This window comes from Anser brachyrhynchus (genome assembly GCF_964034855.1).
Source record: "Anser brachyrhynchus genome assembly, chromosome: 1".
In the NCBI taxonomy this organism is placed as follows: domain Eukaryota; kingdom Metazoa; phylum Chordata; class Aves; order Anseriformes; family Anatidae; genus Anser; species Anser brachyrhynchus.
In genome coordinates, this window is record NC_137694.1 from 56,201,997 (window position 1) to 56,227,708 (window position 25,712).

A 25,712-nucleotide genomic window follows, 5' to 3' on the forward strand; every position below is an offset into this window, starting at 1 on the left:
GGAGACAACCGTGTGCAGCCCAAAGTTGCCGCTCGCTCAGGCAGCGGTTTAAAAAAAAAAAAAAAAAAAAAAAGAAAAAAAAACAAATTACAAAAAAAAAAAACTAAAGAAAACACGCAGAGCTCCTTAAATGGAGATCGTATTTAAATCAGAGCAGCAGCTGACTCATTAAAGGCCTCTCTGTCTCCGTTTCTTTCCTCTGCCTCAATCTCTTCCCTTATCTTTCTTCATACCCAGTGACAGTAATGGACCTTTGTCTGCCCCCCACCGTGGGACCAGGAGGGGGCTGTATATTTGGGGACCTGGGGGGACAGGAGAGGGGGAGCCCCGTCACAGCGGCCACCTTGTGCTAGCTAAAGATGTACAGCGCATCCTGCTGTACGAGAGCGTCCTCCTTTGTTTGAACTGCCTGCAAGGGAGCCCGAGTGCCAGGACAGCCTCCTCCTCCCGTCCCGTAGGTCTGCTTTATGGTCTCTTCCCCTCCCCTGGGTGCTCCAGGATCTCCTCCACCTTCCCCCTACCATCCCCTCCCCAAAAAAAGAAGCTTTTTTTTTTTTGTGCATTGAGGGATTCTCTCTGGAGCTACCGCTATTCCCCGTCCCTTGCTTAGAGGATTGCAGCTCCCTTTCCTTTTGGCCAGGCGTCCTTGCTGTTGGCTCTGTGGTTTGGTGTCACCCTGCAAACTTGCATGAGCTGTCTGAGGGGGATTGCTCTTTTCTCCATCCACGGCCTCGTGCTCTTTTTCCTTTCTTTGCCGCTCCGAAAGTGGTGCTCGTTTACGCGTTACTTGACTTTCTGCCTCTGTGTATCCCCTAGTTCTTGCTTCCCTTCTGCTGTTTGTCGTAGGACTTCGTTTTAGGGCTGCAGGCACCATGTCAGCAGCAGAGGTTTGTGTGAGAGGAGTCCTGGCCAGGCCCTTTTCCAGGAGAATCTCCCCCGGAGATTGAAGGATGGATCTGCAGCTCGCTTGCCCTGATGTAAGGACATGTTTGTTTGATGTGGGCCTATGGATTGTGTCTGTAACTGTTATGATACCCAGGGATTTAACCGCTGGTTGAGAAGGGCTTATTCTTAAGGGCTTAAAAATCAATGGGGCCTGTCAGAGCCCAGTGAGTGTGTTTTTTTTTTTTTTTCCTCTTAAATGTGCTTTTTTTTTCTCTTTACCACCTCTCCTGAGCACTTTCAGATGCCTTGGAGTAGAAGCAAACTTGCAGGGCGGCCTTGGGATGGCAGAAGCTGCGTTTGCCGTTGCCTAGGCAGGATGGCAATGTAAGAGGGAACCTGATACAGCAGTGCCATTTCCTTAAGTCCCTGTCCTAGAAATAACCTCGCTGCTCCCCGGTGCCTTTCTTCTGCAGGTGACTAGGTAACGAATCCCAGGTACCTGGGAACCGAGAAATGAGGATGCCAGAGTTCACGCTGTCATACTCAGATGAAAAAGCTATGTAAATGTAAAAATACTGTTCCGTTGCTATTTTAAGAGCTATTAATTTGTGGAGTATCCAGATTAGTGCAAAGGGTTGTAGTGAGCTACCAAAAATACTGTCAGCTGGAGGCTGAGAAGGATGGGGAGCCCTTAATACCAGTAATGTCTTTCCCTGCAAGTTACTCAGTTATGATGGCTCAGTTGCATTTAATTAGTATTGACCAGCCTTTTACTATAAAATGAACGCCAGTGCAAAGGGGAGCGGGGGTGAGAGGGGATTTAATTATTTATTTTAAGACCTGGGTCAGGTCTTATTGACCTTCTTGCTGTGTTCAGGTAAAATGCTTGACCCGTTTGCCTCCTAGCTGCAAAATCCCAGGATTCACTAAAGGGTATCCCTCCGAGGAGTCACGAGGAAGTGGTCAATTTGCCTCGGTATGGTTTCAAATGTGATTTGAAAGGATGTAGTCAGGTACTCTCCCTATTTGACGTGTTCCCTGGAATCTGAGTAGAGAAATGTTAGTTTTCCTACCAAATTCTGGTTTGTTCTGGCAGAGCCATGTGTGATCCCGTGCTGTGCAGGATGGTTTTTGTGGGGTTGCTCGAGGTGGTTGTGCTGTGACCAGCAGAGGCTGGAGATGGGTAGGCTGCTGTTGTAGGGTTTGCAGAAGCTAGAGCAATTCTCAATTGAAAGCTTTTTCAAAAATAACAGTAAAAAAAACAGTAAAAAAAGAAAGCGTGCTTTGCATATGGAAAAGAAAACAGGACAAATGCTGGGCCTGTTCAACGGTGTGATTTGTTTGAAATATCAGACTGATTTATTTATATGGCTTTGCAATACTGCCCATCGATACAATTCAGCAACGTTATTCATGAACTGAACCGAGAGTATCAAGATGCTAATGCACTTCAGTTCTGGGGCACTTCCACGTTTTAAGTTGGGAAGGAAACCTCGTCTTGTTCTCTGTATTTCTATGATAGCCTTTAATCATACGATTGCCTGCTATTTTTTTTTTTCCACAAAAAAAGGAAGGGAAAACCAGACAGCCCTCCTCCCATCCCCATCGACTCCGGTCCATGTGGCACCACGATGACCTCTGCAAGTATCGGTAGCAGGGCTGGCCGTCCCCGCTGCATCCCACAGACCTCTGCCACTCGCGCTGAATGTGTAATTAGCTGTCGTTTTCTGTGCAGACCAGCTCGATCTGTGTTTGCCAGTTGGTTTTATATATTTGCTGACAGCAGACGAGCGGTGACTTTTTGCAACGTTAGGTTCAGTTTTAGGTTTTGGGAGTGTATGCTAATGGGAACGTTTTCCCTTCTCTTCCGTCCCCGCCTGACCTCTCCCATCCGCCCAGCGTGGATGGCGGAGGTGAGACAGATCTCCTCCTCCTCCTCGTGATGTCCAGTCAGTAGTTCGTCCCATCCAAGTCCTTGTCTGCATTGTCCCTGTCTCCTTTCCTTTGCATTAGCACGACATCCGAGTTTGGCATGCTACTTCTTTGCTTTGATAGCTTCAGTTCTTTCTCACCTGACTGTAAGGTCTGCTTATTCTTCCTCTGCTCTCCTCTTCTCTGCAGTCTCCTTGTCGTATGTTTTAACTTTCCCACCTGCCTTTTTCTGCCCCTATTGCAGTCAAACTTGTCTGATCTATCCCTTTCTCCCCCAGTAACCTTGTCCTCTTGGCTTTCAGGCTGCTTGTCCCAATTTACTTTACCCCTACTACACCTACAGGTTGGTTTCTTGGTTATTTTACTTCTTGCCTTTGCGATGGGTAACTGCTGTGCCCTGTTACTGTATCCCTACAAAGGGGATAGCTGAAAGTACAGGACATGTGTCGTCCTCCTGCTGTTATCTCCAGACGTGGATCTGGCATGGCCTGTGTCTCCTGTGAAGCTGTGGATGAGCCCTGAACTAGAACAAGAAATCGCAGATAATGGGACATGAGTGGCACTGCCAGCAGTCCTCAAGAGTGTCTCTGTTTCCTGGCACAGTCAGCTGTGTCTGAACCATTTCTGGTGGAGGTCTCGGGTGACCTGCCTTAAAAACACTCGTGGTGCCGCTGCCTGCCTTGACCATCCAAGTCCTTTGCTTTCTGTGCATTACTAAGTCTTTCCTAATGCTTAATGTAAAACTCATTGTCCCTCTTTGTTCTTTCCATGATAAACAAGAAGAACAGATTTGTTCTTCCTTTTCAGACTGTTTTTACATAGTGGAATTTTTTATTGTTTCTAGACTTTTTTGGACCATCAAATATAGCTTAGCTAGCAAATTTACTTAATAAAATGCAGTTTTCCATAGTTTTGTTATAACATTGGTCAGATTTTGGTAGCTTTTCAGTATTATTGCTCAATGCAGATCCCTGAAATGAAGATTTTTCTGCGAAATATGAAGTCCTAGTAGGGTTTTCAAGTAAGCTTGTTCTTTTTTTTTTTTTCCACCCAATCATGAGACAGAATATTCTCCCTATTTCTTTCTCAGGTTGGATTGATGTGGCTGAAACTAACGACAGCAACGAAAATTACCAACTGCCAAATAAAATGCAGATAGCACGAATAAAAGAGTTTGGATGTTTTTTCGGGATGGTAAACGACTGAAAACAGGGTCTTACAGTGGGAAGTATCGGCCAGCCTTAATAATAGGTGGCACTACTGGCCCTGCCTGTAATGGAGACTCTCTCCCTGAGCAGTCAGGCTCTAAATACCTAAGTGGAATTGCACTCTAAGTAGCCTGTAATCTGAGGGTGCAAGGAGACACCAAAAATGTCCGAGTAATTGCGAGGGTAATCATCTAGCTGCCTCTGAAGACTGCCCTCGGGGTGGGAGGCTTGAGGACGGTTAAAACCCTCTGAACTGTCCTCCCAGTTATCCTGCTTAAAATTCGTGGGCTCTGCAGTTGTGGTCCTGGGGAGTGCAGGGTTTCTGCGTGCTTTATAAGTCCTGGTCTCACCGAGCTATCTGGCTCGGAGGGCATATTTGACTTTCACATAATCGCTTCTGATTCACCAAGATTTAGATAATCAGAGGTTGACCTATGCGGCGTACAGCCCGTCGTTCACCTCTTGGGGTCTTACCGAGGCCCCTTATGTGGAGGCTTCCTTCTCCCTCCAGTCCTCAGAGCAAAATCTGCTTTAAATTCCTTAAAAAGACAGATGTAAAAACGCCCCGGAGAGGAGGTCTGATTTCTTGGATAGTGTTAGTCCTCCTTTGTCACATGTACTCTCGACGGATAGAGAAACCCTTCATTTAATTTGTTGTTCTTTGTAGCTTTTCTTATTTTTTGCTGCTGTTCAGTGTGGCACAGAAAGGAAGGTTATCAAAACTCAACGATTATGCAAAGGGCTTTGGAATATTAGGGAGCAGGAGTAAGAAAGGCTTTTGTTTTCCAGCCTGTGTCCCTTCCAGCTTTGTGAAACGTCATTTAGATAAATAGGGCAGCAGGGGAAAGGACTTGAGAATTTCAATAGGCAGAGTTTTAAATCTGTGTTATCCTGCAAAGGATCCTTCCAGCCTGAATCGGGAGGCAGAGGAGAAAAGAGCAGGGCAATTTGGTGGAATTAGCGAATTAGCCAATTTGTTAACTGTTGGTTGGACTGTAAGGCATTGTGGTGTGTTAGCTTGGTGCTCAAATATTTAACGCATGTTAGTTTGCTTTAACTTTGTCCTTGCTTTCCTTTGTGTGCATGAAGGAACTGTTAAATTTGGTTACAATATTAGTATGCTAAACCATTCCCTGATCAGCCGCTGACCTCGTTGCAGGATGAAGCTGTTTCAAAGCATCACAAAAGGGAGGAAAAGTACTTCTAGGAATCCGTCTTACGTTTGGTTTTGAGGATTGTGTTTTGGTGGTGGGGCTGGCTTAGTCTAGACCTGCACGATGGAGCCCATCTGAGTTAAAGGGCGTAGCATGGAGAGAACTGGGAGCGATGAAGGTTGTGGCTGGAGGCTGTGGTGGGACCTCAGGAGACGTCTGTGCTCCAGGTGCCCTTCGCTGGGACCTGGGTAAGAGATTGTGAACAACAAGTGTATGGTAAAAGTGATGAAGAGGTGTTTTAAGAGTAACGCGTGCTTGGTGCTGCGTTCAGCGTCGGGTCCCATCTTCGGGACCCGGGAAAAAAAAAAAAAAGGCAATTTCAGGATTAGCTCAAGTTGACATTAAACGTTGCTGAAAGTGGCGCTGTCCGTGCTCCCTGCAGCCTGTTCCCGTGTGGTGGTGCTGCTCCTGGGCTGCTCAGCTAACAGACTTTGTAGTTTGGTTGTGGTTGGGTTAGTTCTCAGCTATGTCGCTGCTCTTGTGGTACGATACTGGGGGGACTGGCCAACCCTCTTGGTGGCAGAAAGAACTGTGGTCATCCAAAGCCAGCTGTGAACCCGTATCCTAAGAGGTAATTTTTGGAGGGTCTCTTAAGTCTTCAAAGCTGTTGTTGGTTAAAATACTGTGAGGGGTGTAAGAACGCGTTTTATCTGGTAACGCGAACCTCAGAAAGGTAGGAAAAAAATTACTGCTGAGGTCTTGGTGCTCCGTCAGAAAGCGGGGCTTCTGTGCGCTTTGTCTCGTTCAATGAGACGAATCTAAATAAAGCAGGTTAAATCAGATTAAGGGTCCCTGAGCTGTGTTTTTCAGCAGTTCTGAACTCGTAGCTTTAGGCAGCCTGGTGGCAACTTAGGCCAAAACGGAGAGGCTCCTGAAATCAGCCCCTCTGTGCGGAGGTAGCAGAGGCGGTGACGTTACCGTCCCTCTTGGCTTGCGGCTCAAACGTGATTTCTTAGGACTTTTTTTTTTTTTTTTTTTGCTGTTAGCAATGCTCTTAATTAGTTCTGACAACGAGCTGCGGGAGTTGCAGCGAGCGTGGTGCAGAGGTAAGGAGAAAGCTGCGCCGGAGGCCGCGGGCTCCAGCTCGCCTGGGAAGGTCTGTGCCGGCCCCGTTCCCTCTCTGTCAGCCCGAAGCCTCCCCGCCTGGCGTGGAACCGCACGGCCAGTAATGCATCTCCCAGCCGGTCCTCCGCTGAAAGCAGAAGTATCCAGAAGGCCAGAGGGTGGGTAGGAAACTCTGAGCTACTTGGTGTGTCACACGGAAGGGAAGAGGAACAGATAGAGCCGAGTAATAGGAATTTCTTAATATTTCGGGGGAGCATAAAGGAAGATAAGCCATATAGGGGAGAGCATTTGCAGAGGACCTTGGTGTTTTCAAAATCCTACTGGGGCTCTAGGTTAGCTGTGAGGCTCGGTGCGTTGCCATACAATTTTTCTGAGATGCTCTCTGGAGTAAATCTCAGCAAAAAGAAGTTGGTGGGGGGGAAAGACCCACGTTAGATAGACACGCAGGGCTGTGCTGAGCCTCCCGGGCTCATATTTGGGTACGATCCGTTCAGCGGATCTTCCGTGGATCTGTTGAGCGCCTGGCTAGCCCTGGGAGATCTCAGCATTGCCTACCCTGTCGCTTCCAGCAAAGCAGGGCAGCTCGGGTGAGATAAAGTTAAAACCAAGCGCCGAGGGCTTGCGTTGAAGAAAGTGCAGGATGTTTCTCAGGCTTGGCAGCGATGAAGCATGGCTGTGGGCCGTGCTGGTCCATCTGGGGGACGACTGTGTGGAGCCCATCCAGCAAGCAGAGACGTCTTTTTTTGAAGGAACACGCTCGTGAGACAGATCAACTGCCTGTCTCTATTGCATGCAGTGCTTTCAGACCAACGAGAAGCAATCCAAGTTCTTTATGTCCTTGTTGCTTTGTCTCAAAACTTCTCCATCTTCAAAGAAACAATTCAAACCAGTGTATTTCTTGCTTTCAGCTAATTGTGCTGCTTCTAAAGCAAAGAGGATCGACATCTTGACCACTTGTGCTCCAGGATCTCCTCCTTCCCTGTCCACAGTCACAGTGTTATGCGTTTCACACGTTGCTTCTCTTAAAGATGGTGGTTGCACCTCTGAAAATTGGAAAAACTGGCAGAGGCAGATGAAATCTGCCACTGGACAGACTGGGTGTTCTCCGGACACCCAGTGCCCTGAGCTGGTGGAAGGGGATGGGGAGCAGGATGTGGCCTTCGCTATCCATGAGGAAATGGTTGGCGACCTGCTACGGAGCTTGGATGTGCGCAAGTCGATGGGGCCGGATGGGATCCACCCGAGGGTACTGCGAGAACTGGCGGAGGAGCTGGCCGAGCCGCTTTCCATCATTTATCGGCAGTCCTGGCTATCGGGGGAGGTCCCAGTTGACTGGCGGCTAGCCAATGTGACGCCCATCTATAAGAAGGGCCGGAGGGCAGACCCGGGGAACTATAGGCCTGTCAGTTTGACCTCAGTGCCGGGGAAGCTCATGGAGCAGATTATCTTGAGGGTCATCACGCGGCACTTGCAGGGCAAGCAGGCGATCAGGCCCAGTCAGCATGGGTTTATGAAAGGCAGGTCCTGCTTGACGAACCTGATCTCCTTCTATGACCAAGTGACGCGCTTGGTGGATGAGGGAAAGGCTGTGGACGTGGTCTACCTTGACCTCAGTAAGGCTTTTGACACCGTTCCCCACAACATTCTCCTCGAGAAACTGGCTGCTCGTGGCTTGGACTGGCGTACGCTTCGCTGGGTTAGAAACTGGCTGGATGGCCGGGCCCAGAGAGTTGTGGTGAATGGAGTCAAATCTGGTTGGAGGCCGGTCACTAGTGGAGTCCCCCAGGGCTCGGTACTGGGGCCGGTCCTATTTAATATCTTTATCGATGATCTGGATGAGGGCGTCCAGTGCACCCTCAGTAAGTTTGCAGATGACACCAAGCTAAGTACGTGTGTCGATCTGCTCGAGGGCAGGAAGGCTCTGCAGGAGGATCTGGATAGGCTGGAGCGATGGGCTGAGGTCAACTGCATGAAGTTCAACAAGGCCAAGTGCCGGGTCCTGCACCTGGGCTGCAACAACCCCAAGCAGAGCTACAGGCTGGGAGATGAGTGGCTGGAAAGCTGCCTGGCCGAGAAGGACCTGGGAGTATTGGTGGATAGTCGGCTGAATATGAGCCAGCAGTGTGCTCAGGTGGCCAAGAAGGCCAACGGCATCCTGGCCTGTATAAGAAGCAGTGTGGCCAGCAGGTCGAGGGAAGTGATTGTGCCCCTGTACTCGGCTCTGGTGAGGCCGCACCTCGAGTACTGTGTTCAGTTTTGGGCCCCTCGCTACAGGAAGGACATGGAGGTGCTCGAGCGAGTCCAGAGAAGGGCGACCAAGCTGGTGAGGGGTCTGGAGAACAAGTCTTACGAGGAGCGGCGGAGGGAGCTGGGCTTGTTCAGCCTGGAGAAGAGGAGGCTCAGGGGCGACCTTATCGCTCTCTACAGTTACCTGAAAGGAGGCTGTAGAGAGGTGGGGGTTGGTCTGTTCTCCCACGTGCCTAGTGACAGGACGAGGGGGAATGGGCTAAAGTTGCGACAGGGGAGTTTTAGGTTGGATGTTAGGAAGTACTTCTTTACCGAAAGGGTTATTAAGCATTGGAACAGGCTGCCCAGGGAGGTGGTGGAGTCACCATCCCTGGAGGTCTTTAAAAGACGTTTAGATGTAGAGCTTAGGCATATGGTTTAGTGGAGTACTTAGTGTTAGGTCGGAGGTTGGACTCGATGATCTTGAGGTCTCTTCCAACCTAGAGAAATCTGTGAATCTGTGAAATCTTGTGGTGTTTTAGGTCAGCTGTCAGTGATAGTAACCCGATCTGTGGCAAATCCCTCCCTCCCTCTCCCCAGGGTGCCTGCTCTGCCATTTGCGTGCCATTAGGGCTGATATGATCCAAATTAACTTCTTCATCTGTTTACATTTATTTTCTGAGTCATGAGAGGTCTGCGGGAGCCACGAGATTAAATGTTGTTTTCCTTCCTAACACTTTTCCTTTTGTATTCTAACGAACTTTATCTTTCCTTTTCTTGCCTGGGATCAGATGCCTTTTTTTTCCACATTAGTGTGCTGGTGGGTATAGGGCCCATCATGGGAATAATCGGCAGCTGCACTGTCAGCAGAGGAGCACTCATTATTTTGATGTCTGCTGCAAAATGGTGGCTCCTGCTCTAAATTACTTGGTGAGGTAATTGCTTGTCTTCCAGTATATTTTGCTTGCGCTGTGCAGGAGGTCTCTTAATAGGATAGAAAAAGCACAAGGTGGTTTTTTGGGGCCAGGCTCAGTCTGACTTCTGAGCAGATCCTTCTTTAGCTTCAGCGATGTGAAGGACGGTTGTGGTGGTTGGTAGTGGGATGGAAAATCCCGGCACTCGCTGCTTGCAGAGCAGCAGGATTGTGTTGCTGTCTGAACTAGGCTGCTGTGATTGCTATTTTATATTTTTAATATAAACTGTGTCTTTTTGGTGGTGCTGCTGCTGGTCTTCCAGGAGGCATGGAGGGAGGTAGCGAGCGATTGATCTCACCGTTTGTAAGGCAGCTCCTCTTCCTTGAAATACTATCCAGAGAGAGGTTTTGCCATTTGACAGCTCAATACTTTGGAGCCAATTCCTGCTGTAGAGCAGAGGAATGAGAGAGAAGTTCAATAATACGAACCTGGCTGTCCCAAGCAGGCTGTGCAGTGGTTGGGTGCTGCCTTGGTCAAGGGGAAAGAACCACGTGAAACAGCGTGAGCTCCGGCTTGCTTGTGTTATTCCTGATATCTCAAGGCCCTTTCTTTGTGTAGGTAGGACCCAACCATCCCCTTCCAAGGCCTAAAAGGGGCCGCAGTGAGGCTGCGGGTGAATGCAGCAGTTAAACCCAAGACTGCACATCTACAGATGGCGTTGAGCAGTCGCATAACCTTGCACATACCCTGCTGATGGGGCTGAATTCTTTGGTGCCCAGCTTGTCCTGGGCCAGAATCCAGATTTGAGGAGTTTCTGCTCCTTGTGCCATCTGTAGGCGTCTTCCTGAGCACGTGACGTGGAAGATGATGGTTTAGTTGCTATTATCTTTTAACATCTGGGCACCAGGGATGGCAGAGATGCTCTTTTCTTGTCCCTGGAAAGGAGAGGGCTTGGTGCAGGTCACTGGTCAGCCGCGGCAGCCCAGCTCATCTCTCACTTAGGGGAACCCTTTAGCTTCTCCTTGTGAGGGTCTCTTCTTCACAGAATCACAGAATGGTTTGGGTTGGAAAGGACCTTAAACACCATCTGGTTCCGACCCCCTGCCATGGGCAGGGCACCTTCCACCAGCCCCACGTTGCCCAAGGCCCCATCCAGCCTGGCCTTGAACACCGCCAGGGATGGGGCACCCACGGCTTCTCTGGGCAGCCTGTGCCAGTGCTCTTGGCTTCCCTCTGCGCAGGGCAGCCTTAGCTGGGCTTTCTGAAGGGTTTTCTGAAGGCTTCCCTGCCTTGTGTGACCAGTGAATGTTTTATGTCCTTTGAGTCTGGTGAGGTAAGTGGTGGAGGCTGGCACGGGAGTCCAGTTCTGAGCATGGCCGTGGATTTTATGGCCTTGTAAGTGTGATCTTGAACAAGTGCCTTGAGGGAGCTTGATTTCCTTCAAAATCCACTGCAAAATTTTTGTTCCTCCCTCAAGTTTTTTTTTTTAAAGTTCCTTTATAGGTGCAATTAAGAGGAGAAAAAGAAAAGCAAGCTTTTAGCACTGTGGTAGTCAAAATAGCCCCCCTTAACATGAATGGCATGCAAATGACAGCTGATTAAATGAAAGCATTTTCTGTTATGTCCCAAACCGGTTTTCTAGCCAATTTTCTCCATGCCAGTGATGGCAAAGTTCTGTGCATCTGTTAGCATCCCAGGGAGAGCCAAGCAGAGCTGCTAGTGACGGAGAAGCACCAGCGTGAATGTGCCGCTTAAATTAAGGAGAGGAGCTGCAGGGGAAAAAGATGGGCTTTCACGTCGTCTTGCTCGACCAGGCAGGGAGCTTTTGGGTTTGGTGGTTTTGGTTTTGTTGCTCTTTCAAGGTTTGCTATTAAGTGGCCTCATTTCTGCGGGGGCTTAAAGCAAATTCTCATCCCCTCGTCACTACGCCCCAAAGCCAGCGGCCCCAGAAGGGGTAAAGCACACCTCTCTGGAAAGTAGAGCACCTTTTTACCTTTTTGCAGTGTTTTTGCCTGTTTGGATGGTAACTGGAGCTGTGCTCATGAATATTTGAGGTGCTCAGGTGCCTGTTGAGGGCTGGAGGGATGGGAGGTGGTCGGGGCAGGAGGGGCAGAGCAGGGAGCGGCCGCGGCCCTGCGTGTTTGTGTCTCCTCTCGTATTCTAATAGACTTCTCATTGGGATGACTGTGCTCTGAAATATTTATTGCCCTCTTTAAATATTCATCGCTGCAAAGGCAGCACAGCCGGATGGCAGCAGCAGAGCCTCAAGGGACAGGGGCTGCAGCAGTCCTTGGCATTTCCTCTCAGTAATACGATAAATATATATACGTGGAAAAAAAAAAATAATCGGGCATTCCCCCACTGCGGGATTGACAGGAGCGGCCAGGCGTGCATCTCGGTGTTTCCTCTCCGTGCCAGGGCCTCGTGCTTTCTCCTCAACTCGTAGGCCGGGGTGCTACTCTTGGTTGCCAGATGCTAACACTTTTTTTCCAGACCCGTGTCCTGGGGCAAGCGGCTTTGTTTAGCCTGGTGCCGTGAGCCCAAAAGGTGATGAGCAGGAGGGGAAGCGGGCAGGAAGGCTTCAAGTCCTGCATAGCTGCTTCTCTCCTCTTCCTGGAGGTGAAAGGAGAACAGCGGGGCCCATAGGGGGGCCCAGAGGGAGAAGGGTCCTGCTCGGACCTGCTCGCCTTCTGATGTGCCAGGTGACGGTCAGAGGGGTGAATATCGCAGGAGCTCGCGTAGCAGCACGCTGATGGGGCTGCAGGTGCTGAAATCAGCTGCTCTTCTATCAATTTAGCTTTTCAGGTTTATCGATTCCGCTCCGGTAAAACAGAGCAGTTTAAAAGTCTGACTACCAGTCATCAGCAAGAGTTTAATGAGAATATTTGTTACAGCGCTGCTGTTAAACTGAGGCGCGTGTTCAGTGACGGCGAGGCGGGCGAGCAGCTTGCTTCCAGGCGCTTGGAGGGAGCTGCTGGAGGCTTCAGCACCCGCACGGATGCCGCCCAGCCCGGGGTTTGCGGCCGTCAGACGCGCTGCTGACCTCGGGCTCCACCTGCGAGCGGTGCAGGTGGCCCGCGGAGGGGAGAAGTCTGCTCTGGTTCCCGGTTGCAGCAGGAATTCGGTAAATATACCTGAGCTGAAAGGCCTGGGGGCAAGCGGCTTTGTGAGGATTTAATAACAAAGGGGAAGCCTTTCCTGAGATACCTGGCATTCACAGTGTGTAAACCACTATTATGCTAGCTTACGCGGGGACACTCGAAAAGTTAGACACAAGCGAAGCAGGGTGGTGGCAATAGCATATGTTAAATGTCCACGTAGCCTCTTGTTCGGGGATAAAGCCGCTTTCAGGTGCGTTTTCACGTTGCGCTTAATCTAGCGCGACTGCGGGCTGCTGCGAGGAGAATGGCTGCCCTCGCCTGCCTGCCCTGGCCATATGCCGCAGCCTGGGCGCCCTGCTTGGGCAGATAGCAGGCGAGACGGCTCAGTTTGGGACCGAACAGAAGAGTATTGTTTGGATTAATTTTCTGGCTGTGGCCGTGGCATAACGAGATCTCGCAACAGCCAGGGGAGGAAGCAGAATCACTTCTGCCGAGGCCGGTTGGTGGTTTATTGCGTTAGCTGGTCCGCATAACTGCACCCATGCTTCTCAATAGCTTGTTTCTCGATAAGATTAGGTCATTTCACTTATAAATGCTTGGTGTAATCTGCTTTCCTTTATGTTCATTGACTACCACCAGCTTCTCATAGCTTTCTAGAATATTGTCCTATAGATCTGCCTTTCCGTGGTATGGGCATTATAGGCCATTACATCTCACCCTGACACCTCTCTTCTGAATTGTGTAATGTTTGCAGCGTAAAGGCACGAAGAGATGGAAAGGACCGAATCCTTTCCAGTAGCTGACTTAATGACTGTCATTTAGAAAAATCAGTAAACAAAATAAAATGGTGTCTCTTACCAGAGCTGAATTCATCAGACTCAGCTCCTGGCTATTGGTTTTCTTGATGCTTTTGCTCATTTGATTAAATACTATTAGTGCCCAGTGTTCTTTTTCCTAACCATTAATGTACTTTCACAAAATAATGAGTTGGCACTTAATTTTTTTAATGATAAGCAAAATAGGTTGGGGTTTTCAAGTTTTTCAGCATACAGCCATGTTTTGTGTCTTTCCCCCCCAGTCTTGTGGTCACTTTTGTGGCTCTTTCCTGTTCCCTTTTGAGTTAATTCCCTTTTTAAAATGCATATGTGAAAGCGCGTATCTTATTTTTCATCTGGCCAAGGCCACACACTGAAGTAATACTGCTCTCATTTTCTTTTCGTTGGTAATATATCCAAATGATTTTACCCGTGCGTTTTACCAGGCTGTTGCTCTGGTGCGTTGCTTGTCTGTGGCCCTCTATTCCTTTCCAGCATCCCTGCTTTCCAGGATACATAACGAAGGCGTTCTTGAAAATGGAAAACTCATCTTGGAACAAATGAATAACGAGATAGGAGAATGCATTACTGGAATGGAAAGTCATTGTGGGAAGAAATCTACGTTTTTAAACTGTCAAAATTCTGTTCTCGAGCATATGCCAAGTCACAGATTTCCTCCACCCCGCACCCCGAGAGCAGCTTGATTATAATATTGTTGCTTTGTTATCGAGTCCTGGCACTTGAGTCACAGATGAGTCTCGTTTGCCTTGGCTGGGGCTGCGTGCATCTGAGCCCGTCTGTTCGGCGCTGCATTGTGGCCGTACCCACGGTGAGAATGTGACAGGGCTGAGAGATTTAACTGCCTGCATTTAAAAAACAAAACACACACAAAAAAAAAAGCAGCCAACAGCACAAAAGAGAACCTCAGGAGGAGCTCTGGTGCTGTGTTTCGGTATGCTGCATCCATCTCGTCCCCCACCTTTGCTCTGTAGTCACGTCTGAAGGCACAGCTCCTCGCTCTGCTTTCTGCCAGCTCTGCAGTTCTTTCCGAGGCATTCAGAGCCTTCCCAATTGATTCCAGATGTGCTCGCCTTCCCGGCGTTTTCTCCCTTCCTCCTCCTCAGCTGGCAGCGGAGGCAGGGCTGCTTTTCCGTGTGAGGTGCTGGAATCAGTACGGGCAGGAGGGAGGGCTTCTTGCTGGCCGGGAAGATCAGGGGGATCAAAGGGGCCTCCGTGAGTACAATATAAATGAAGCTGTCTGGGCTTTGAGGTTTTATTTTTCTCACTAGTTGTGCTTCATCTAGGAGCCAAGCAGCTCAGAGCAGCACCTCTGTGCAGCTCATGCTGCTGGCAGCAGGGGAAGAGGGGTGCAGGGAAGCCAGGTGCCAAAAGTCATCTTCAAAATCCTTCCTAGGAGAGCACCAGATATAGAGAGAGATCTGGAGGCGTCTGTCACGTATAGGTATGTCACGCAGTAAGGGCTTCGAGAAATTCCTGTGACTAAAGTAGATTTGAATCTTTCTAAGGGGCTGAATGAGCATCCGGAGGGTTTAACCCTCAGGAAAGAAGCGTGAATTCCTGGGGCTGCAGGGATAACCCGCCCCACGGTGTGGCTCGGTGATGTGCTTGCAGGTACGAGGAGACAGCCCGTTCTCAGAGCAGGGATGTGGGATGAAGAACCGCTTCTCGGTCCCGCTGAGGTACCTGACTGGGTTTGAAGAGGCAGATGCTGGTTTTTTTTTTTTTTTAGAAATACAGCATCACCTGGAAAGCTGCCATCTTCCTTGAAACAAAGCCGGCTGAAGTGAGCAATCTGGCTGCAGACCTGGCTGAGGTGGCGGTAGCCGTGCCAATACCCTGCCATCCCGCTAGAGAGCTGCCGTAGGACGGGAGGGATTTTCTTCCCTGTTACTTCCCTGTGTTGTGCGGCTCTTCTCGTACAGAGCAGCACCAGGGATCTGCAGGTTAGTGGTTGAGTCAGGCAGAAAAGCAGTGCTGGCAGGTCCTCTGCACCGCCTTGCAGTCGTGTACGTGAGCACCCAGGTACAAGGGTGCGCTCGATCTGATGCAGCCACGGGCTGCTCCCAGACGAGCCATCACCCTGCTCCTTCCCCGCTGCTGGCCTCTGGTTCCTGCTGCCTCCCTGCATGGGAATCCGCGCTCGTGCGACTGTGAGTGTGATCGGTTTGCTAATCCGCCGAAGAGCTAATCGTGGTTAGCTTGGATTAAACATACGTGACACATCTGCAGTGCACTGAGTCTTAGCTGTGATTCATTTGAATTCTGGTCCAGAAGAAGAAACTTAACCCTCTTCGCCCAACAGCGAAGTAATCTCACTCGTACGGGGGATGCTTCTGCCACTCCGGGTGCCTGTTGAATTAGTGTGCGACTAGATTCACTGTATTTTGAGGCTTTATTTTCATACCAATCTGGTAAAAGCTAGCTGTCTTACGGAAATCTCTCTCCCAAGAACATTTGACTATGAATGCAAAGTGGAAAATATTCACGTGGAGTATTGCAGAGCTGAGAACACCGCCAGGGTAGGTGGTAAAGATTGGTTTCGAACAGAAATTTGAGCCTGGCCTTTCATTCGTGCTGGCTTTTTTTGCTTAGGAAGCACCCATCCTGGGGACTTTTTCCTTTATTCCCAACCCCCTTTCTCCCCAATAATTTTCAGAAGTAGTTTCATTCCTAATACGAAATAGAAACAGATGTTGAAGCCTTGATGGAGTCTTGTGAAGCACAATTCTCCTTCTAATCAACCCCAGAGAGCGTGAATTGATTGAAAGCATTTGTTGGGACGCCTTAATTGCCAGTAACATTTAACTTCTGCTTTTTTTTTTTTTTTGAAAGGGGAATAATGTAGATTTCAGGCGGAGGAAATCCGTGTTCTTAAAATCTGAAAGTGGGCAGGTACATTTCAGGCTGTGGCTCTGGGCCTTGCTAATGTTGCGCTACTCTCAGGCTTTGGCTGTATCCAGCAGGGAGCCTCTCTGCAGGTTGCCCAGGGGCTTCTTAATTACGGGAGGGCACGCTCAGCGCCGAGAGCCCGCATCTGCACGTAGGGATGGAGCAAACGTTGGTCAGTACTGGAAATAATGACAGTGTGGGGATGAGTGAGTGCTTCCTGTGTATAGGGGTAAGATAAGACTATAATTTTCTTTCTTCCTTTCCTACAAAAGAGGGGCTTGAACTTCTCTGTTTAAAAAAAAAAAAAAAAAAGCCAGCTGTTTTCTTTTACCAAACAGTTTTCGGTGGCCTGGAGTGATAGTGCGCATATTGGAAGATAACTTGTTCTTCCCTTGCTTTACATATCTAGGAGAAGGAAGGACAAGATTAGATAATCTAGTGCAAGGTTGCACCGGGAAGTTGAAGAAAACATGCCTTTAAATGGTGAGCTAGGTGCGGGTCTGTGCTTGGACATCTATTTTGGTGGGCAGGGTAGCTTATTTAGGCTTAAGCTAAGCCAATTGAAAAAGCGTGTCCTCAAATGATTACATCCAATATAAGTAACAATAAAAAAAAAAAGTGTGCCTCTAAACTTTCCCTTAACAAATCTGGTATAAAACTCCAAATTCTTGCAAAACTTTTCAGGGGTTTAGGAGGCATTGCTGTTGTGCCTGTGGTAGTAGAGTCAAAATCCCCACTGCATCATAAATCTAATGAAAAGCAAGCTCCAGGCATGGGGGTGAAATCCCAACCCCCTTATTTTTGTGATGTTCCTCAAGGTGCTTTTATGATCGACCCACATCAAGGAAAAAAATTGTTGATTTTATCAGTCTGGGTCGCCAGACAGACAGACGTGCTGGCCTCTCTCTCTGGAGTCTCAGAAATGCCTTTGTAGCGCAGGCTGCAGGTGTGGGTGTCAGGTTGGGGTCATGCACCCAGCCCAGTCCAGGGAAGCTTTGGGCAGAGGTGAAGAATGCCAGGATCTGGTGACGTAGTAACTGCGCTCAGAAGTTACCTTGTGCTGTCCTAGGTCTTGTAATCAATAACGCTTGCTGGGAAGGCATGTTGGCCTTGTAGGCCACGTGTATTTTTGCATTTTTCTCTTTTTGTTTTCCTTTCCTTATGTCTTTTCCCTTCCTTTTAGCTTTGTATATTCTTTTCATTCCTAACCTTTCTTTCCATAGGCTTTGTACCTATGGGGTGTCGGGTGCTAAAGGAGTGATTTAGGATAAAAGTTCTAAGTTCCAAAGCTTTTCCCATTCAGAAGCTGGTCAATAATGAAATGGCCATGACATGGAAAAAGTTATTACTGTGTTTTGGGGTAAAGAGCTTTTATGTTTCCAAACACCTGAAGGGTTCATGTGGCTGAGTTTCAGCAGGGCTAGGGAGCTGGAACCACATCACTGCACCGTCCCATGCATCACTTTGGTGCGTGTTTGACTGTCTTCAACACAAACTGACCCTAAAGAGCAAGGCACAGTTTAGAAGAGCAAGGCACAGTTTAGAAAATCAAGGCAGTGGTTCCACGTGCCGTGAGGGCCACTGCTATAGGTTGGGGTTGCTCCTGGTGTGACAGCCCTGCCCCTGGTTTTCTGGAAGGGATCACACGCACGTTCCCGCTGGGTCTTGCAGCATCCCTCACGCTGCATTGTACCCATTCCCGTTCACAAAACATTGCTCCCTGATACGTTCGTTATCATCAGCGGGCAAATCTGGGATGACCTGGGAGAGGGTTAACGTGTGCTGCAGGCTGCGGCTCGCCCCAGCTCATCCCACTGCGGGTGCCCCAGCCCTTTCTCCCCCCCCCCCCATCTGGCTCCCATTCTCTCGCTCTCTGCCAAGCCGTTTCAGCGCTCTTAACTGGGAACAAAACTAACCTGATAATAAAAAGTCTTTCTTATTTTTTTTTCCCCTTTCTTTCTGGGAAAAGAAGCTCAGCCGTGCTGACACGGCTCAGCACGGTGGATGGAGTCGGGGCAGGGTGTGCAGCTGGATGTAAGGGGGCAGCAGCTCCAGCTGGAGCCTTAGCACCCACGGAGCCCCAGGAGGCTGTTTTGGGAGGGCTGGGAAGGTGAGCCTGCTGCAGCAAGCTTAATTCGCATTCGTGACAAGAAGGGGAAAAAGCAGTCTGCGTTCCCTGTCACTGCTCTCTTGGTCTGCTACAGCAGGGTTGTATGGTGGCCCTTCCTCTGCTCCACGAGGAGCCATGCATGGCCTCTTCTGCAGGAGCCACGTGGCACATTTGCCTCCCCAAGGGCCCTTGTGACCTGGTCGGAGGGGGACAGCGCCGTTCCCTCCTCCCCATCTTCACATCCATCCCTCCTGTGGGGCAGCACGGGGCAGGCTGAGCTGTCGCGTTGGGCTCTGCAGATCCGAGCTACGAACGCTTTTGCTGTTTACGGAAGGGATTAGGCTGGCGCAGAGAGCAAACAGCCGTAGCCGGGAACACACCAGTCGTCACAAACACCTTAATTGCCTTCAGCTAGCCGGGAGGCAGCTACTTCCAGCCTTAGTAACACAGGCACGGCAAAGGCTTACCTATCAACAACGGCCTGGCCCTCCCCGTGCCCCTAGCAGGCGTATGCTCACGTCTATCCCAATGTTTTGGGGTTTACCAGCAGCGAAAGGTACTTTGAAGAGGTTCATGTTTATGTGCTGTAACGTTTCCTTGCACCTTTCCATGAAGCTCATGGCTCTTCATAAGCTACCGGGCAACACACAAATTGTGGTACTTCACGGGGAGCTGTCTGTAGAAATTGTGCCAGGTCAGTTTTAGCAGAATTACAATTTTATTTAGTTACACTTCACTATCTAAGCAAATATTGACATACCGCTACAGAAGGGTTAGACGGTTGCCTTACTCTGAGGCTCCTTTCACATCCCTCTTACTCCCGTTTCTCTAGCAGGCAGAACAAAACCGGCCCCTCGCAAAATAAACCGACCTTTGTTAGCTGACAGTTTTATGGAAGCAGGAGGCCTTTGTGTGTGTGGTTGTGGTACTCGCGCTCGGCGCCGCGATCTTGGATCACCACCTGCTGTCTGCTGACAGAATTCACCCTAAATCCCGGTTGCAGAGCCACGTCGCTTCTGGTTGGGGCTTCCCCCCCTCTGTGAGGTGCCGCCACGCGTGCTTGCTTACAGCTCGTCTGCCTAGCTGTTCGTTAATTAAGTTAACGCCACATCACCTCTTGGAGTTGTGTCCCCGTTCGGGGTGGGGGGGGGGTTTACTGCCTTAGCTAAATTGGTTTTCAAACAAAACGCGGGCTGAGCTGTGTAGGCCAAACCCCCACGCGGAGGAGGGAAGCTGGCACCTTGAGGACAAGGCCTTAGCTCTGTGGGGCTGAGCGCAGGGCCCTGAGCTGGGAACCCGGGCTGATGTCTGTATCCTCCGTCCCTTTGGTGCCCTGCGTGGTGTGAGCTGATGGGGCAGGTGTCAGAGCTCGGCCCCCGGGAGCTGCTCTGAACCCTGCAGATAAGTGCTTTTTGTGGGAGTGGGGGAGCTGAGGCTGCCATCTACCTTGCAGCTGAAGGAAGGGTCTGTCTGCTCCTGAACAATTAGGTTCATTTCATCCTATCACACAAGTCGCTCGTAGCTGTAGTTGATGGGGGAATGTTGCTGGGCTTTCTCCATCCTGCGATGGCATCTGTGCATGCGTTTGGGAACGGTGACCGCTCTTTGGCATAGCCATCTCGGTCTGTCCACGTTGAGTCACGACGTGGGGAACTTCATGAGTTAAACCGGGCAGGAGTGGCGATGCAGTGAGGTATGTTGTCGAGACAGGACAGACCAAATACTTTCAGCTCAGCTCTTCTGGTTGCTTCTCCCCCCCTGCATACCTTCACCAAGGGTTTTCTCGCTGCTCGTTAGACCTCCTGGGAAGTGGGAAAAGCAACGCATCTGACTGCAGGACTTTCCCTTGAGGGTTGGTGGTAGGGAAAGGAGTTCAGGTTCTGTGTTTGAAGATAAATGGGATTTTTTTTTTTTGTTAGTTCTTGAAAATATGAAGTGTTGGGTAAATGTTGAAATTAGGTAGAGTAACAGAAGAGGAGGATATCAGTATGCCATGAAACCTGCAGAGAACACCTCAGGAGTTCTTCTTTGTAGATAGTAGTGGAGACAGGACAAGTAATTTTAAAGCACTGAAGGAAATTAAAATAAAAAAAAATTAGACGGGAAATGTGTACGTAATCATATCAAGAGAAAATAATTTGAGATCCAGATACTCCTTCGGATGATGAAACCTGGACAAGCATAATAGTGATAGATCTACAGATAACCTGAGACATTAAATTAAAGATAGATTTGTAATAAAAAATATGATTTCTGCATGTTAGTAAGATTACTAAAAACCGAAGTGACAATGGTATTAAAACATTGCATTCTGTACCAAAAATTCCTTATATAAAAATCTTAGGAAGGTCAGAGAGAAGTAATAAATAAAGTTGCCAGGTTATTTTGGCTTGTGAGATGTGATTAAGCTCCAAATAAATATGTATTATCAAAACACCATGAGAAGCAGGAGAGAGAGATAGCATTTTTCATCCTTCAAACATTTGTAGATAATTGAAGAAGGGAGAGAAAATATTTAAAAGGTTGAAATGCATTTAAACCAGAAGGAGCAGTATTAACAGGGGGTGGGGGGCGGGGAGTGGAAATGTTGAGAATAAGACGATACAAGGTTTATGGGCTGGCATTTTAAGTAGCCTAGGAGTGAGATTAAACAAAACGCTAGAGTATGTCCTTCAGGGAGCAACTCTGCACTGTTGAGAAGATGGCATAATAGGTTTTGTTGGTGGCTAATTAGCATTCTCTTCCTCCTATCAGGGATACCACCAGCTTGTGAATCTGGTTTGTTCGAAGAAAATTAGTAATAGTTTCTGCTACAGCATCTTTCCTGGGGTTATCTTACCAATTTTTGAAATTAAAAAAAAAAAATCAGTTTCATGTTTAGCTCCACTGTTAAAGAAAAGAAATGGGCTGACAACGTGAGCTGTATGGAAACAGGCAGGAGGCTGGATGTAACGAAACGTGGTGAGCAGAGAGCTTAGAGAGACGGCAACGTGGAGCTGGAGCTCGCCCTGCAGATCTCCAGCGGGGCTGAGGCTCTCAGCAGCCCCACACCACTAAAACTTGGAATGACGGCAGAGTGAGCACAAGCAGAGGGAGCAGTCCTCGTTTTGGGGCAAAAACCCACTCCTTTGGAAAACACACTCCCTGTGTGAGAAGCCACCACGTGTGTGCTGGGGAGGAGGAGAGGGCAGGGCGCTCAGTGCCAACGCGGAGCCTTGGCCCACACCGAACAAGGGGTGGTTTCATTAACTTGAGCCCAGCCACCCAGAGGCTCGCTGCCTGCGTGAAGGCAGCGCTCTGCAGCCTAATCTGAGGGAGACAAAGCCAGGCTACCGTGAGGCCCTGGGGCGGCAGGCCGGGTACGCCGATGTCCGAGCAGGTTTGGGACTCGGACAACATCTGAATGAGCTGGTGCTGGCCAGAGGCATGCCGTCATCGTGCCCTTTGCCAGGAAGGGAAAGTCCCAGGTAGCCTGATAAAGGGACTGGGAGGTTTGTCCAGCTGCAGCGGAGGCCCCGCAGCCCCGGCACGCTCTCCGCTGAAGGCTGCTCGGTAATTCCCCCTCTGCCTCTCCCGTCTGCAGGACAAGCTCCTTTCCCCTTTTCCTCCATTGATTGAAGCGTGCTGGTGTCAGAATAGGCTCAAGTACCTCTGGGCTTTGTGGGGGAGGACCTGGGGCTGGAACAGCAGCCAAAATTTAAAATCAGGATTAGTCTGTTGACACGCACATAAATCAAACAGCCACGCTATCATAAATCTTCTCCGTGGATTTCGCTGCTGTGGCGGTGAAAGCGTTAGGAGTGGTGCGGCAGGCTGGGCCTCCTAGGGTTGGGTTTCAGTGCCAAGGCTGTTCTCCTTCACCCCAGGGGGCTCGGGAAGGTCGTCCCAGCTCCCCCCTCTGCCCTCCGCGAGAACCCTGTGGTGGCTGCAACCTGCAGGCTTTGGCCTTTGCTCCTGGTGGGCTTGCAGGCACGCTTAAGACAAGGTAGGGTGGGACATCCGCTGCCTCTTGGGGATGCAGGGCAGCGCTAAAAGCTGGACCCGTGCTCTGTACCCAGAGTGAGAGCGAGGGAAGAGGCTGCTGCACAGATGGGTGCCCAGATGCGTGCTTCTTTACTCTCACTGCAACGCAAGGGAGGAGAGTGTGCCCTCAGGCACACCCTGTGCTCGAGTGCAGGGCTGTGAAGGTCAGGCTGGAGGAGATGGACTCAGATATGGCGCTTTTAAGGGATATTAAAAGTTAGCGCCTCTGTGTCCTTAGCAATCGGTATCTGTGTTTTCCTTAGCGAGTAATGCCTTACTGTGCGCAAAACATTTTGTGAGATTACAGGGGCGTGCAAATTGCAAGCCCGATAGTGTTCTCCATATGTCACCCAGCAGCGAGAAAGTTGCCCAAAAGAGATTAAAAACCGGTGTCGTAGTTCGGAGGAGCAAGGCGTGCTCTTTTTGATAGAGAAGATAATAGGAGACGGTGCAGTATTACAGCGGCAGTGGGTGGGATGTTTACATGGACTGTGCAGAGCGTGTTTGTGGATAACTTCTCAGGGTGATGTTTCCATCTGTTTTCCATGGTGTAGTAAAGCCGCCTTCTGCTTTCCCCTTTCTCCAGGGTAACCAGGAGCCAGCAGCAACTCCTGATGCAATGGTGCAGCCATTCACCACAATCCCATTTCCGCCACCCCCACAGAACGGGATTCCCACAGAGTACGGGGTGCCACACACTCAGGACTATGCAGGCCAGACCAGCGAGCACAATCTGACGCTCTACGGAAGCACGCAGCCGCATGGAGAGCAGAGCACGACCACGGCCAGCACGCAGAACGGATCTCTCGCAGTAAGTGCCTGGGGCAGGGTCGCAGGGCTCTCCGGCCAGGGTGGTGCTTCTGGAAGAGGCAGCCGCGGAGTAGGTGGCTGACTGCTTCTGAAGCACGCAGCACGTCAGTGGTGGGCTTGGAAAGGAGACAGTCACAAAAGGCCGGAGGTTCTGATGATCCGTTGCTATCTTCTTGTCTTTCCCCTTGTTCATGTTCTTCTCCTTACAAATAGGTCTCTGCAAAGAGGAGTCATACCTGAGAATCGTGGTGTTTCACCGTGGTGGCGTTGTCCAAAGACGGTCCTTTCTAAAAGGATTAGTTACCTGTAGTCAGTTGGCAAGTGGTTCAAATGAACGTGATGGTGGCAAATTCTGGAAGGTTGACAGTACAGAGGATTAGAGAGAGCACATGTATTGTAGGTGTAATCCCAATATATTTCTGCTTTCAGGAAGCTAACAGAGTAGAAAAACACTTTTCTTTGACTTTCTGAAGATGGCAGGAAGCTTCAGGGGCAAAGATAGGAGAGGACCTTTCAGCTACTAGGCTTCCATTTACCAAATGAAGATTTTCACCTCCTTAGCTTTTTTTGCTTTCTTCTTCCCATGGCCTGGAACTGGCACTGGGCAACATGCTGGCAGATTATCCCAGGAAAAGCTTTATCCACCCCTTAAGCCACTTGTTAAGACTTAACTTCCTAATAAAGAGCCTTATGGTGAGAGCCTTCGGTGCTCAGGGGCGGATTTAATCTGTTAATGCTTTCAGTTTTGCTTGTAGTTGGGTGTTTGGCTCACAGAGATTATTTTTCCCCCTGTAAGTACAGAGTGAATTTAGTGCCAATGATGGGAAGAACCGATAGTGCCAGCTCAAGTGTGCAAGGTTCCCAGCGTGTGGCTCTGCCCTTTCTGCACTGGACAGTGGCTGCATGGTTGACAACGCAGGTTTTGACTTTGATAAGGTCCCTTTGAGTTCATCCTGGCAACGCCACAACTTCGATGTCTCGGAGAAGAAAAGAGTACAAGCCCGGGAAAGCACGTTGGCAGTGCATAAAAGTAACTTCAGCCTAAGGCAAGCGTAAATGTAGAGAGGGAGAGATCAGGCTGGAAATAAAACTGAAGGCTGATGCAGCGTGCAGAAATGAAAGTCATCATTTCAGTACCAGACAGCCTTACGTCCTTCCAGCCCGTAAGATCTGGGCTGCCCGTCTCCACCCAGCAGCTAGGTTGACCAGAAGGACGGAAACGGGGGGCAAAACGCGGCGGCAGCTTTCCCCCCATGTATTTCTGCTGCTCCCATCTTTGCCCAGAGCTTGAGAAGCGTTTCTTTCTAACGGCAGCACTCTGAGCCCTGACCCCGGCCGTAAGCTCTTGCCAAACCTCCCTCTGCTCTTCCATATTAGGAGCCATCCCCAGGGCGCTGCAGGGCCGAGCTCTGCCTTTCGTCAGCGTGCGCCGGCTCCGCGGAGCCCGCCGCGTGTGCGCCCTGCCAGGGCAGTGCAGGGCAGGGTGGCACGGCGCAGTGCGGTGCATCGCGGCGCGGTGCATCACGGCACGGCTCGGCTCGCCAGCCGGGGAAGGGAGAAGAGCAGCCCGTGTGCGTGGGAGGGAGTGTTGCTGGGAGACTGCAGGGAGAAGGTGGTGTTGCCGGGAGGGAGCGTGACTGGGAGAGGTTATGCGAGAAACAGGCAGGGGAGGCGCGCAGCCGTCGTGCTGGCTGCCGGGAGCGGGTGGGCACGTCTGGTCCGAGCGTTTAACGCGGTTAAGGATGCGCAGGACGAGCGTGCAAAGGCGGGCTCGCAGACCGCAGCTGGCCAGGAAAGGGTAAGGGTGCAGCCTGGCTCTTGCTGCTACGGCTGGGACTGAGAGCATCCCAGATGGTGGCACGTGAAGATGTCCAGGGGGAGAGGCAAGGCGCCTCGCATGGGCATTCCCACACTTTACACGCATCGCGTTTTGGATCTTCTGGGTCCCTTTATCTGTTCTGTACAGGAATCCTACTGTATCGAGTTACTTTGATTCTGTGGGGTGCCTTGGGATGTAATTGCTCGCAACTTTTCTTTCTCAGTACGCTGATTAATGATGTAGTAACTAGGGGAAGGAAGAAGGCTCAGCAGTTGCTCAAGCTGAAGCATGCTGTTAAAATACAGCAGCACAGGATGGCTGTTTCATCTCGAACATCAACGTCAAGCATCTCGGCTATCCCGTATGCTGGTTATCGCTTGCTTGACACACACATCCAATCCACACGAGCTAGGCTGCTGTGCTTTAAGGCGCCTTTTCCCTTCACCATTTTGTTGTCTCGCTTAAATGACAGCGCTAACTTTAACATAGTAAAAGCTCGTTGCAGGTGATACATGATCCTCCCCTCCCGTTATTGCGACTGACAAGCGCAGCTGCTGTCATGTGCGCGAAGGCGATACCCCAGACTGAATAGCTGGTGGATTTTTTAGCTGCTGACTTGAGGCCTGTGCTCCCATGGGATAACTCAGAAATTCCTTTGGCCAGGCGGATTAGGTCCCTCC

The 25,712-nt window shown here is 50.0% G+C and overlaps 1 protein-coding gene across 23 annotated transcripts in view; it reads left to right on the plus strand.

Annotated features, from left to right (window-relative positions):
* Positions 1-25,712, plus strand: part of RBFOX2 (RNA binding fox-1 homolog 2) — a 177,684-nt gene that overhangs the window by 94,692 nt on the left and 57,280 nt on the right. For 21 of the 23 annotated variants that reach the window (XR_013945181.1, XR_013945182.1, XR_013945183.1 and 18 more), the window contains one exon: positions 22,990-23,214. Coding sequence is in view for 20 of the 23 variants with exons in the window: in XM_080576858.1 (XP_080432984.1) it covers positions 22,990-23,214 (225 nt within the window). In the remaining 3 variants the exon portion in view is untranslated. Of the gene's footprint in view, positions 1-846; positions 978-22,989; positions 23,215-25,712 lie in introns of all 23 variants that reach the window. The other 2 variants (XM_080576864.1, XM_080576863.1) reach the window with 1 other exon arrangement.